Source organism: Corvus cornix, chromosome Z (assembly GCF_000738735.6).
Source record: "Corvus cornix cornix isolate S_Up_H32 chromosome Z, ASM73873v5, whole genome shotgun sequence".
Classification (NCBI taxonomy): domain Eukaryota; kingdom Metazoa; phylum Chordata; class Aves; order Passeriformes; family Corvidae; genus Corvus; species Corvus cornix.
The window spans coordinates 66995462-67008834 of NC_046357.1; the positions used below are offsets into that span (position 1 = coordinate 66995462).

General features: G+C 39.0%; 1 protein-coding gene across 2 annotated transcripts in view; it reads left to right on the plus strand.

Annotated features, from left to right (window-relative positions):
• Positions 1–13373, plus strand: part of MCC (MCC regulator of WNT signaling pathway) — a 186562-nt gene that overhangs the window by 13996 nt on the left and 159193 nt on the right. The window contains exon 2 of one of the 2 annotated variants that reach the window (XM_039567614.1): positions 1716–1963. The exons of the other annotated variant lie outside the window; for it this stretch is intronic. Within the exon in view, the coding sequence (XP_039423548.1) occupies positions 1716–1963 (248 nt within the window). The remainder of the gene's footprint in view (positions 1–1715; positions 1964–13373) is intronic. 2 annotated transcript variants of the gene reach the window in all.

A 13373-nucleotide genomic window follows, 5' to 3' on the forward strand; every position in this document is an offset into this window, starting at 1 on the left:
AAGAGTAAATGTTTCCTGGCAAAATGATGGTACCTTTTTACTAGCTGAAAATTTAAATAGTTTTAAGAAAATATATGGTTTCTCCTTGTTGTTATGTAGTATAACAATTGCCAGATTTCCTTTATAAATCAGTTTGTATTTGTGTAACACCTTTAGACTGTAGGGAACCAGTGCTGAGTTTGGACATGTCCCTATGGGCTGCAGTGAAATAGAGGCTTACAGTTGTCACGAACAGGGCTGTGTAAGGTGTGCTACCAGTGCCGTAGCCTCCTCCCACCACAGTATAGCAGATTAATTCTTCTGAGGCCAGGGCAACAGACCTGTGTCCTGGAATCCCATGGCAAAATCACCCTGCACTGCTTTTCCTCATACTCATTCCAAAATTAGCACACCTCTGCAGAGTCCCTCAATCTGATGGCTATGCCTGATCTGTTCCAAGAGAACAGATACATAGACATAGCTGAATGGTATCTGTCACTCCCCATGTAAAAATCTGAATTTGTTGTCATCCCTACTCTCCTTTGCAACACCCTTGTGAGATGGTATTTGTACTGTTTTAATTTTTAAAAACAGGGAACTGAGCCATGGAGATTATTTATTAGTTGAACAGATTCAAATCTAAGAGCAAAACTCAGAACAAAAATAGAACTGCTATTAATAATAGCTTATATTTGGCCTATGTGATTAATTCTTCTATAATAAAGTTATTTCTTGTCATAAGTAGAGATTTGGTTGCTTTCTGCTATTTTTATTGGGGTTTTTGTTTGTTTGTTTTTATTTTTTAAAACTACATGGTCATGTTGTTATTATCATCATCATTGTTATCGTCATCCTCATCATCATAACCATTACTGTTGTTACTGTTATTATTATCTAATTTTATTGTAAACAACTCTCACAAGAATTCTGTTTCTGCAGCTCTGGAATTCCTGCATAGAAGTGACTTACAGAGATCCATCCAACGTACATCTTTCTGTAGAATAGAATGGGCCTTGATTCTGATAATAAACTACTTCAGTGAAACTGTTCATGCAAAAACTTTGAATATTTCAATGTATCATGTTTTCATGGAAACCTTCTGAATGCCCTGATATTAGTAATGAAATAATAATATTTCTAAATATGCTAATAATTCACATAATACTAATATTACACATTTCCTTTGCTTTCCTTCTACAGAAAGATTTTGTACAACACAGAAATAAGCCATATGCTTTTAAGCTTCTTAAAAGAAGCCGTAACATAGAAACACACTCATACTATTTGTGGTATAAATTGATGTGGTAGTGCTATGCAATCCAGTTCAAAAAGTGTTTAAGAAAAGGATGGCATGAAAGAAGCAGCGAAATGTGAGAGTAGCAAAGTAGTGGTAAGTTAAAAAAAAAATTCTAATAAGAGAGAATGGGGCACCCAGATTTTGATAGTGTAGACAGCTGCTGCTTCAGATCTGGCTGAATTGGTTTGCCCCTATTTTATATAGAATGTGATTATTTGTCATTTGATGAATATGCATCTGTCGTCATTCAGTTCCTGGAGAAATTTTTTCAAGATTTTGTTTTCTTCAGTAGTTGGCTTTTTGGTTTTAAATGTCTGTGCATTAATGCATATCCAGATTAGACTTTTCTTCTAAACTAAGTTGTTGTTTATTTTGTTTTCTCTATTCCCACTTTTCCAATCTTCCCCTGCCCCCATTTTCCCTCTAAAAATATCTTTAGGAATGACTTGCTGATGGTGTGCCGCCAGCTGAATATGGAGGCGTCTGTTGCAGAGATCATGCACCAGCTGGGAGCAGATGAAAATGGAAAAATTTCCTTCCAGGATTTTAGTCAGTGCCGCATGGAACTTGTACAGGAAATCAAGAAGGAGGAAGTGGAGCTTTCTGTGAAATCGGATGACTCTTGTAAAAAGAAAAAGTTAAGGGATAGAGTAGCTTCCTGGCCAACTAGCAGCAATAAGAGTTTAGGTAGGTATGACTTTTAAATGTCTTGTTGGTGTAATTTAACAAAAGGTTAACTCTGGGGTGTTTGTTACTGATTTTACTGGCATTAGGGTTGCCCCTAAAGGACTTTGAATCTGCCTTGGCATAATTTCATCATATGCTAGAGTGCTGTTGTAACTGATGCAGTCTTGTCATCAGAATGTAGACTAGAATGTGTGCAGAGCATCCTCTTCTAAAAGTGCAAGTTGCACAAGAGAACAGACTTCCTTGGAAGGACAAGGGCTGGTAACTGAAGATCCAGGGAGTTCTCTGTTCTCTGTAAAGCCCATACAGATACATAGGTAGAACTGAAAAATGAGGAGAGACATAATCTTGGTTCCAGTCATAATACACTGTAGGGATGGATGTTTCTTGGATGCTTTAACAATCATTCCACTGGATCCAGTGGGAGATCTGAATGCTGGGAGAGCATTAGATTATGGTTTAGAGAATACAAAAATAGTCCTCCATCTGGTTAAAAACCAAACCAAAAAAACCAAAACCACAACCAATCAAACCAAAAGAAACCACCACTACCACCAAAACCAAACCACAACACCCCCCAAAACCCCAAACCAACAAACAAAAAAGTGCTGTTCCATCCACAGGAACGTAGGACATAGGAAGGGATTATCTATGTCGTTGAGCCTGGTCCTTGATAACACTATGACCAGCCAGCATTAGGTCAGCAGTGTTAACACCTGCGGAATGGTTCCTTTCACCCTGTAAAAAATGCAAGAGACTAGAGAACACAGATTCTGGGGTCAAAAATGGCAAAGGGTGCTGCCTTGTGGAGAAAGCTGAGGATGCTGTTCATTCCCCAGCTGCCTACAATATGCAGCAGTGCATACTGGCTAAGCAGGACTGCTGGCTGGGGATATGGAACTGACCTGCATCCATGCTTCGCAAAAACACTGTCCGCCTCTGATTGTGTTTAGTTGGAGCTGTGTCTCCTCAGCCTTTTCTTTAGGCTATATGAGCCCACATGTTTTAAAACACTTTTTTAACTAGAAGTCTTCCATTAGTCTTCCTCTATTAGAAAAATAGTTTTTCTTTGCATATGTCCTAAATTAAATTTGGAATATTTTTTGCTGTTGGATGTGCTTTATACTTCTTCTGGACAGTTGTATTCCGGCTTCTCGTGTTAGTGGCCTGTTGTCAGGTGTAACGTTTAACATCAGATTTATTTATTTATTTGAAGGTAGTTGATGGTACATGGGATTTCTGTTTTAGCACCATGATGCAAAGCATACTGAAAACACAATACAGATACAAGTCACACATAGCAGAGGAGAGCAATTGCAGTGCACAGCTCCATCACAGCACCAGCGTGGTTGAGCCATGTACTTGTGTACCCCACACTCGCCTGGCTAAGTCTGGGAGACATTCACACTCTTACTGAACTCAGGGAGAAACAACAGCACCAGTTGATTCTCTCAGCTGTTTATAGTTTATCTAAAGCAAAACCTATCGTCAGGTTCTCTTGATTGGTGATGAGATCAACTCAGCTTATTTGCAGCAGCTGTGATCAGTCCCAGCCTACATCCTTCCCTGAGCTTCATGGGCACATCACCCCAGCCCATCTCTAATCCTGCTCCCATGGTAGGGCTTTACTGATCAGTCACACCTTGTCTTTATTTTGTCAGTAGTCAGCTTCACAGAAAGTAAAACTGGGCATGTGTTGATTTTGGTGGTTTGGTCCATCTATTAGTTTACTTATTTACTTGCTTTGGAGAGATAGGTTTAGCATCTTCTCTCTTCTAGTCACTTTGCACATGTTTTTGGCTAGTCATCTCAGGAATTAAAATTTTCCTTGTTTACTTTGTATCCTTGGTGAACTCATTATCTTTTTGCTTTTTGGATGGACTGTACTACTCCTTTATCCCATCATCTCTTGCTCCTTGGCTTTTCATTTCAGCTTCTCAGTATAGCAAATCTGTTTCATAGCTCTTTTTATCTTCTGTCTTGTATTTTATGGTTTCCTAGTCATATTTTGCTATAGAGGTACCCTTTTGTTAGTATTTCTTTTGTTTATTCTTCTTCCATATATATTATTGAATTGCAAGACTCTGTAGTTTCTATGCCCATTTCTCCCACCACTTTCTGTATCGAAATCTTCACAAACCTTGTGCTCAGTTGATTTCCAGCCTGTGAATCTGTTTATGGAGCTGTATCAGACAATATTTCAAAGCCCAGATTGTGCCTAATAACTTTTTTTTTTTGGTTTAAGGATATTGTGTGTCCCATTGCTCATACAGTTATTTTGTGTTGCATGCTTTTCCAATGCTGCCGCAGTTGTATTTTTCTGCAAAACAGAGTTGTTGTTCTGCCCTCAGATGGCTATGCAAAGTTTCTGTTTCCTGACCAGATTTCTGGGTTTTAAAATCTTCTTTCTTAGACAAGCCAGCCTAGTAATTTTGATTTGTAATAATCAGAGATGAAAGACAGCTCCTAAACTTTGTAAGAGAAGGGCCTACATAATAGTCTCAAAGTTTATCCCACAATGAAATCGTACTAATTTCTGCCAAAAAGTATTCATAGATGAACTTCCAAATTTATTAGTGTATAGAATTCAGTCCCTACTATTTTTTTCCTATTGTCCAATTGCTGTTAGTTTTACAAGAATAATTTAATGCGTTTTTAAAGTTGGTGAGTGAACCCACTTTTCTTTTCCTGTTTTTTCCCCCAAAAGTTAAGTCCAGAAGACTTTAGAATTTCCTGCCTTGATATATGCTGCTGATCAAGTGTGACTGTTTTACTGGACTGTACTTCTAGAGCTATAGGGAACTACGGGATTTGTCCTTTTCCTGCATTGACTCTTGCAAGAATTCTTAGAGAACATATGGAGATGCTCCCCTGAAAAAAAAGAATGGGAGGAAATACTAAAAATGAGCATTTAGAATGCAACTGCTTTTTATTTGGTTGTAAAAGAGAACCATTGTGGCAGCACTATTCAAAATGTTCTACATAGCTTTCTTTTCAAAGAGTCAAGGGAACACCCCTGCAATATATATTTCTGTGATATAAACTCAGCCTGTGGTATGAACGTAATGACAGCTGAAGAATTACACTTGCAGTACAAGCTTGAATTATGATCTGCACACTTCTGTGCCTTTTGTGTCTTTGAGGGCTCACTTAGATACTCATTTGTGATCAGAGAACTGATTGTGTTATATTGGCTCCTTGCTGTTGCTTTCTAAGTGTTTAAGACAAGACAAATTCAAATGTGGGCTTGGTGGATTCTTTTTTTGTGTTACCTTTTTTTTTTTCTGGTCAAAGCATACTGTTTTTATTAAGCTTTATTTTCAAAGAGAGTTTACAGGCCTCTTTTTCACGACTAATTTCTACAGAGTATATCAGCTGTTGATAATGTTTGAAAGCTGTTATCATGTATCCATGTGGGGCACATAAATGACAGAATTCCGAAACTCATCTGACTGGTACTGAGTGGCAGGGGTCCTGATGATCTCAAACAAAGGAGTCTAGCCGTTGACATGAATGTTTTTACACTGCAAATTTGTGTGTAGTTGTGCAGCAATTTTGTGCTGCCTTCTTGGAACTGTTCCAAATTCTTAAAAAAAAACCGCAAAAACTTTTATCTAAATATAATATTACCTTTGCTGCCCATAGGTTTTGCTTTTCATTATGAGGAAAATAACTTGAAAAAAAGTTGCAAGAAGTAATTGCATCTAATTTACTATTGAACTTCATCTCATCCATCTTTTTTATCATTGATAAGGTTCTTGTAATAATTTTGCCCAGCTTTGCCCAACAAGTATTCACTCCTGTGTTTCCATTTGGGATGCAGAGGTGAGGAAATTGGCTGACTATTTTTATCGAGGTACAAGACTTGGGTTTATTAGTACTCACTCATATACTTGGCTCAGTAAGCCAAACCTGCATCCATATCTACCATCCTGATGAGCAAATGGGTGTATAGGTTGTTGGGGTTTTAGTTTAGTTTTAGTTTTTTTCCTGTTAAAGGAATTTTCTCCCATAGGCATGTTGCTAGGGGACAAATAGCTGTACTTAAGAAAGACAAAAAGGGGAGTGGGGCGGGCCTGGCTACTCCTTTGTCTACACCTGGGTGTGGGAGCAGTTCGCTCTGAGCGTCCGGAGAGAGAAGCTGCAGAGAAAGGAGCTGCTGCTTCTTTCTTTTTGGCCGTTCTTTCTTCCTGCTGGAAACAACGCCGGGACCCCAAAAGCCGCTTTCCCTGCCCTGCTGGAGGCTGAGCTGTGGCTGCCCTGCCCCGCTGCTGCTTCGAGCTTTCGCTACGCTGTAGCCCTGCTCGCCCTGCCTGCCTGGGCCTCCGTGGGGTTCTCCCATCTGGATACATCTCGCCTGCCACCCGGGATTTGCGTTCGTCCCTGCCACTCCAGCCTGCCGCTCTAGCCTGCCGTTCCAGCCTGCTGTTCCCGAGAGCCCGGGATCGGCTGCCCAGGGGTTTGTGAAGCCTTTGTCCCATCCCTTCCCGGGATCCCAGGGCGCCGGTGCCGCGTGCTCCCCGAGCTCGCTCCGGAGCGCCCCCTGCAGCCGCGGGGGAACCATCGCACCTGCCCTGCTCACCGGGAGCCGCCAGCGCCCCTGCCGGCTGCGAGCGGAACTGCACCCGAGGGGAAAGGGCCTGACAGCCGAGAGGGCTGGGGCTGGGTTTGTGATTCTGTCTGCTGTTACTGCCGCAGTTATTGTTGTTTGTTTGCCTTGTTATACACACATAGATATGTAATAGTAAAGAACTGTTATTCCTATTTCCCACATCTTTGCCTAAAGGCCCTTGATTTCAAAATATAATAACTTGGAGGAAAAAGGGGTTATATCTGCCACTTCAAGGGGTCTTCTGCCTTCCTTAGCAGACACCTGTCTTTCAAAACCGAGACAAGATTTAAAAGCTTAATGTTTTATTTAAGTGCACAAAAAAGGAAGCTTTTCAAGTTACTAGAATTAGGCTTTTTGATATTTATTCATCAGCAATTCAAAGCTGATTAATGTGTTGTAGTTCTTACCCTACACTATTAATGTCAGCGGGAGCTTTAACAATAATTTGCAAGTAATAACCAGTTATTATTCTATACGTGGAATGGAATGTAAACTGTTAATGTTCTTCTCTGGCACTTCAAAATGCAATTAAAATTAATGAAATAACTTTTGAGAGTGTTGCTGGAGTCTTGCTGTGACCATATGCAACCCGACTTTTTAATATATCATTTCAGTAGGAAATGCAGGAAGAATGTCAGTTACTGATCAGATCTGTGTGGAGAGTGAGGGCCATGATGGGTACAGTAAATCTGTGTGAATAACGTAGTGAGTGATGGAACTGGATTGCTTGGCACATGCAAACTTTTAACACAGCAGAACTGCATCTCTAATATTTAAAGCAGGAAGCTGCCTGAACAGTTAGGGCTTCTGTTAGCTTTTTCAGTGTTGTATAGCTTTGTATGTCTTTTATAAAAGCTAGGATTAGAATTATTTATATTATGCATTGTATAGATTTGTCTAGCTCTTTACAAGGAGCAAATTACCATTTTTTCCCCGTGATAAAGAATAGCCTGTTTCTAGCACCCATTGACTTGGAGGATGAACAAGAAATGGCGCTGCTTATTAGTAAATTCTTTCTTTAGGCAAGTAAATGGTTTCCTGTAACTGCGTGTATTTATTGATCTGATTTCAAATTCTAGATAAACCGTTACGAATACAAGAGTCTTTTACCGTTTTTTGGCTGTAGGTTAGTACTTAGTAATTAATTCATAGCCAACTCCCCTTTCTTTACTGAAAATAAGTCCCTTGAAAATTTGCTATGATAATTTATTTGCATAGTGGATCAAGCATGAGAATTAATCAAAGGAGGAAAGTAGGAATTCAGCTTTAAATTAGCTTATGGGTAAACATGAGAGGCAGACCAGTGGGGCGGAAAAATCATTATTTTTGCTTTACATTAATTCCGTGTTTGATCTTACAGCAAATAAATTGCTCTCAAGAAACTGATCCAGTGATTACATTTATTTATGCTGTATTTAATTAAAAACTACAGAACTCATACAGACTCAAAGGCATGCTGCAGATTTTCTTACGATTTATGAGCAAAGTTTCACCCTAAGATATGTTTTTGACTAGAAAAGCTGTGAGTTTCTGCTAGGCCAAATTTAATTACATACAAACTCCCGGTAACTGTAACTGGTTTAATTTATTACTTTTAAAAAATCTTTTGATACCACTTTCTTTGTGCAAAGCAGCAGAATATAGTTTTTTTTTCTTTAAGAAACAGAGAGTATAAGATCTGTGAGCATCATTACAAATGAACCTGAATTTCCAGGGGTTTGTAATTGACAGCTGATGAATCTTATTAAAATCATAATATATAGTATGTGTTAAACACCGATGAATCTACGAAGGATAGAAGTCATCCCTGCAGGGATCTCTGGTGTCTAATAGAAAAACAAATGTAGTTGAAGCCTTCTTCTGGTTTGAATATTTGTAAAATATAAGAACAGCTCATCTGTATTAGACCAGACTTCATTCTGAAATGGTAATTCTGTCCCTCAGCATGGTGAGAAACAAATGATTAGAGCAGATAGTAGGAATTGAGTGATCATGTAACAATGCTCCCATATTAAATTTCAGCTCAGGGACTTTGAATTAGAGATAGCTGCACTTGCTCACACATACATGGCTTCTCTCCCTCTAACCCTGTCTTACAGGGCTGAGTCTCTGAACACAAGTGAATCTTTAGTATTCACCTGTCCTGCAGCCAGGAGTAGCACAGCTTGCCCTTCCATCGTATGAGGAACAAACTTTTTTTTGGATTGCTCAAGTTTCCTGACCACCTCCTTCCATGTGTTTGCAGGGGTTTTTCTCTTTTTTTTTTTTTTCCTCCTAGTGTATCTAGTCAAGGTTGAGCTTCGCATTGCATTGTATTATCTTCCTCAGTAGGAGCACTAACAGAGTCTGTCACCTCTGTGCCTTCCATAAAAGTTACAGGAATTCAGTGTGTTTGACACTTTGACACCCCTTCCCAATGCCCTTGAAATTACCAAATAGCTTAAAACTTTGGGAGAAAAGGGGGAAGACAGACAGCAGAGTGGGTAGAATTGGGGGAAATATAGGAAGCTACTGTTCCTGAGAGCTGCTGCTACCAAGAGTCAATAGAAGGGCTGGCCCAGACCAGCTCTGCAGAGCACCACAGGTCCAGCTTGTTTCAGGGTAACACTGCTGCTGTCTGTGCTTCTTGGTCAGCTCCAGAGGTAACACCTGGAGCTGTGATTTGGATTTGCCATATGGTGTGGAACTGGATCACGGCATCAGTTCCTCAGTTTTGTTGCAGTTTATGCTTTCCATGCAAATTGTGATCACTTGAGAAACCATAAGGCTGCAGCTGGAATTTTCATGGAAGGCATTTGGTTCAAGATGAGCACTGTCACGCATCCTCCACTTCAGCTTTTGTAAATTGAGGCTTGCCTTTCAGCACATTTCTGCTTTACCTCTCGTGACTTAGGTGATGTGCTCTTCACCTGCCTGCTTCTAATGAGGCTCTGACATGCTATGGTTCATGAGACAGCAACCTAATGAAACTGACAAACTCCGGATGTTTCATTTGTTTGCTTGGGTACATGTGTATTCAAGTCAAATCTAAAGTGAGATTGTCTTGAGTGGAAGATAACCAGGGATGAAGCTGATTATTCACATGTAAATTGCCATGTAAGGAAAGCTAACTTTTTTTAGAAGTACATCGAATACAGTACAAATACTGTACTTGAAAGGTATGTTGGAACCTCACCTAGCTTCTGTATGACTTCAGGTTTTATGTACTCTTTTTCCTTTCACTAGGGGAGTATATATACTCCCCTCTTTACTAGACATTATTAATTTCAGGGTGAAAGGATTGTTTTCTGCCTTACTAGAAACTTCAAATGAAATACTAGATTGAGTTCCTGAGTACAATGGTGTCATTAGCCAGCAGCATTCTGGCAAATTTAGTTTAGGTGCTTAAACAATACTGGGTACTAGGAGACCTTGGTTTCTAGGCTGTTGAGAAGTCATTCCCATCCTCCGTTTCCTGTGTCTGAATAGAGCAAATGGTTGTGTAGTCTCAAGGATAATCTTAAATAGTTGCCGATTCAAGGGCAGGTGTATGAAGGTGTCATGGACAGTGTGCTTTTATTTTTTTCTGTGTTGTTATTTCCTATATGGCCAATGCCAGTCTGCTGGCAAGTACTGAAACCATGATAGTTTACATAGATGCATTTCTCCAGTAATGGAAATAAATTTGAAGAAGGTAAATTGACTGAAATTCCACAAACATTTGTTAATATATGTGGTTTGGACTACTGGTTTAACAAACCCAGCTTCTTCATCCAAAAGCTGTGTTGAAAAACTGGGAAATTGTAATGAGAGAAGCTTCTTTAATTAAATACATCTCTGTTTCACTTTCTCAAGGCTTTATGAATTACCTTGTCTGTTTTATGGTTTTGCTCTTGGCAAGCTTGCTCACTTATCTGTCCTAATTTTCATGTAGCCATCTGATTTATTTTTCTTAAGATTTGACATAGTTTTTATAACTCATAAAAATCTGCTTATACAGATATGTCATGGAATGTAAAAAATTAAAACCCAAAATGATAGTATTACTCTGGTAACTAAGAGTGCTGGTTATGTTGCAGACTGTTCTACTTTCAGGGTGCATTTAAGTGTTTCTGAAATTTACACTATAGTTATATCCAGAGTCAGGCAGCACAAAATTGCAGAATTCCTGAATTTTGAATTACCAATATTGGGGATACTTCAGTGCACCCGAAATACAGTTGAGGTTTTGTGATGATTTTGAGAAATATACCAGTAGAAAGTGCAAATGTTATATCATGTAGTTCAGGGACAAGAGGGAGATGATACGTGAGCTGAGAGCAGTCTTTTAGAGCAGAAAGTATCAACGTGGTTCAATTTTCCTCTTAGGTGTGATTTCATAAAAGAGATTTCTCCCATGAGTAAGTTGCCTTAGGTAGGGTGGGGTGTAGCTGTGGTTTCCTTCCCTTGGAGCTTGTTATCCTCACTCCCAAGACTAGTGAGAAAAGGACTGAAAAAACACAGCCTAACATTGTATTTTTGTGCAGTGTTCATCAAACCAGAAAAAGGGCATGGTGGGAAGGACAAGATTTAGACAGTGATCCCATAGATCCTTGTCTTGAGATTCCTTGTTTCCCGTACCTACTCCTCCCATAGCAATTATTTCATTCTTGGTCACTGGACAAGTGTTGCAAAAGATTCTGATGTGAAGTATTTCTAGGACTGAAATGTTGAGTTGAGAATACATTTAAAAATTATGCCTTCACAGACTTCCCCCCCTGAATTCTCTTAGAATTTGTAATGGATGTACAGATAGCTTTCTGTATTTAATCAATTCTCACCCAGCTGTGCATGTGAGGATCAGTTATTATCATCATCACTCTGCTGCTGTGCCATTCATAGGTGTCATTCGTATTTTTTTTTATCATCTGGTGCAAAATAATAAATAGGCGTTAAAGAGCAATTCCTGTTAAATAGGAAAGAATTACTTTCGCGGTCAGGCTACCAGCTGAAGCCAGAACTTTGGTCTTTGATTCCTGTATGGATGCGTTTTTGTAGAAAACAATGGAAATAGTTGTAATAAGCTCCAAATACAACTATGATTTTCCCTTTTCCAGTCAGGTTGGATTAGTATAAAGTTGATCCTTCTACAGAACATAGCTTCTTTTCAGTTGTTTTGGTTTACTGGTACTTCATATGTTGCTTGAGCAATTGGAGCTCTATTCAGCTTTTAAATTTTCTTTAAAGTGCATTTGGGTTTTGTAATGTTTGCATCAGGTTAGGGGACTTGAATTGTCTGAATGTCCAAAGATTTACTCTCATTCTTTTTTGGCTTCCTGCCCAGGCCCCATTTTTTATAGTTAGACCTACTCCTTGAGGCCCTGACTTGACTAGCAACTGCAAAATGACCATTCTTTGTTAATTTTATACATTTCCCCCTTCATTCAGTGCACTTACCTACAGAGCCATCATTACTGAAGTTGGCTGGGAGCCTTGAAATGGCTAGTACTTTTCACAAATCTCTCTGTTGCCTTCATGAATAATAGTAATTTGAACTTCCAACTCTATGCGATAGGTTATCGCAATGTAACTGTTGAACGAAAGATGAGCAAAAAAAAAGGGATGAAAAATAGCCATTATTCTGGTAATATAATGCAAATAAGTTTAAGTAGCTACATGTCATGGCTACCCCATGGAAGCCAGTGATCAGACACTCTTCACTGAGTGAGGGGAAGCTTTGTGTCCAAGGAGCTGGTTGTGCACTTATGTTGTCAGCTGTCTTCATGTTTGCCATTCACAAGCCAGACTCATTTCAGAATCTGCTGCAGGGCTAATCTTACAGTGCCTTGCTTTTCCTGATATCCCAGATCCTTTCAGAAACAAATACATCTTCAGTGGCCTACCATCCTGGTGGTTCATCTTTTCTGCTCTGTGAGCAGTGAAGAAATCACAAGACACTTGGTCCACCAGCATAGCCTGGTGAAATTAGCCTTTACCAAATCAAAAATCCTGGCTATATGGGCAGACTTGTATTTTTGGTAGGCATGTGCTTCTCTGTTGCAGAGTACAAGCCTTCTGAGCAGAAGGTTGTGCTGGTAGATAAGATGAAATGCCATTTTCTTTTGGATCAGAATGCCGGGGTGGCACTAGAACACAGACCAGAGAGGTTTGCAGGTGATAAAAGAAGATTTAGATACCAAGAAGTCTCAGTGCATGTGGACAATTCAGAGTGGCATTTGTCAAGTGAATTGATTAAAGTTGTTTTAAACAGCTTTGGTACAATTTACAAACTGAAACTTTATGTGATTATGGAATCTTTTATGTGCCATCAAACGAAATTGTCCTTTGTTATTCTTAAATGTGCAATGTATTCATTCACTCCAGAAAGTGTTTGTTTAACTTTCTTACTCTGGAATTGAAGTGTTACATAATTTGAAAACAATATATATTACTTCTCTAATACAAATACTGTGCAATGAATTTATTTATTTATGTTTTCTTTCTGTTTAATCATTGTAGCAACACCTATTTCCCAGAATGCTTATTACCTGGGAATTTTTATGATAACTTTGTTTGACTTAGTACAGAAAAGTCATGCTTCTTACTATTCTAAGTGCAGATGAACAGGGAAGAGTTATCATGGGATGTGTTTTGTTCTGTAAAGACTAATCTTAAACACAGATTTATTAGCTATAGGTTTCTATTTCCCAGGTCAGCTATCAGCCATCATACCTAATGTTTCTTTATTTCTAATTACTATTGTAAGAGAAGGAATTGTATGTTAATTACAGCAAGATACAAGAGTTATCTGTTAATTCCTGGTTGAATTTTCAGTTAGAA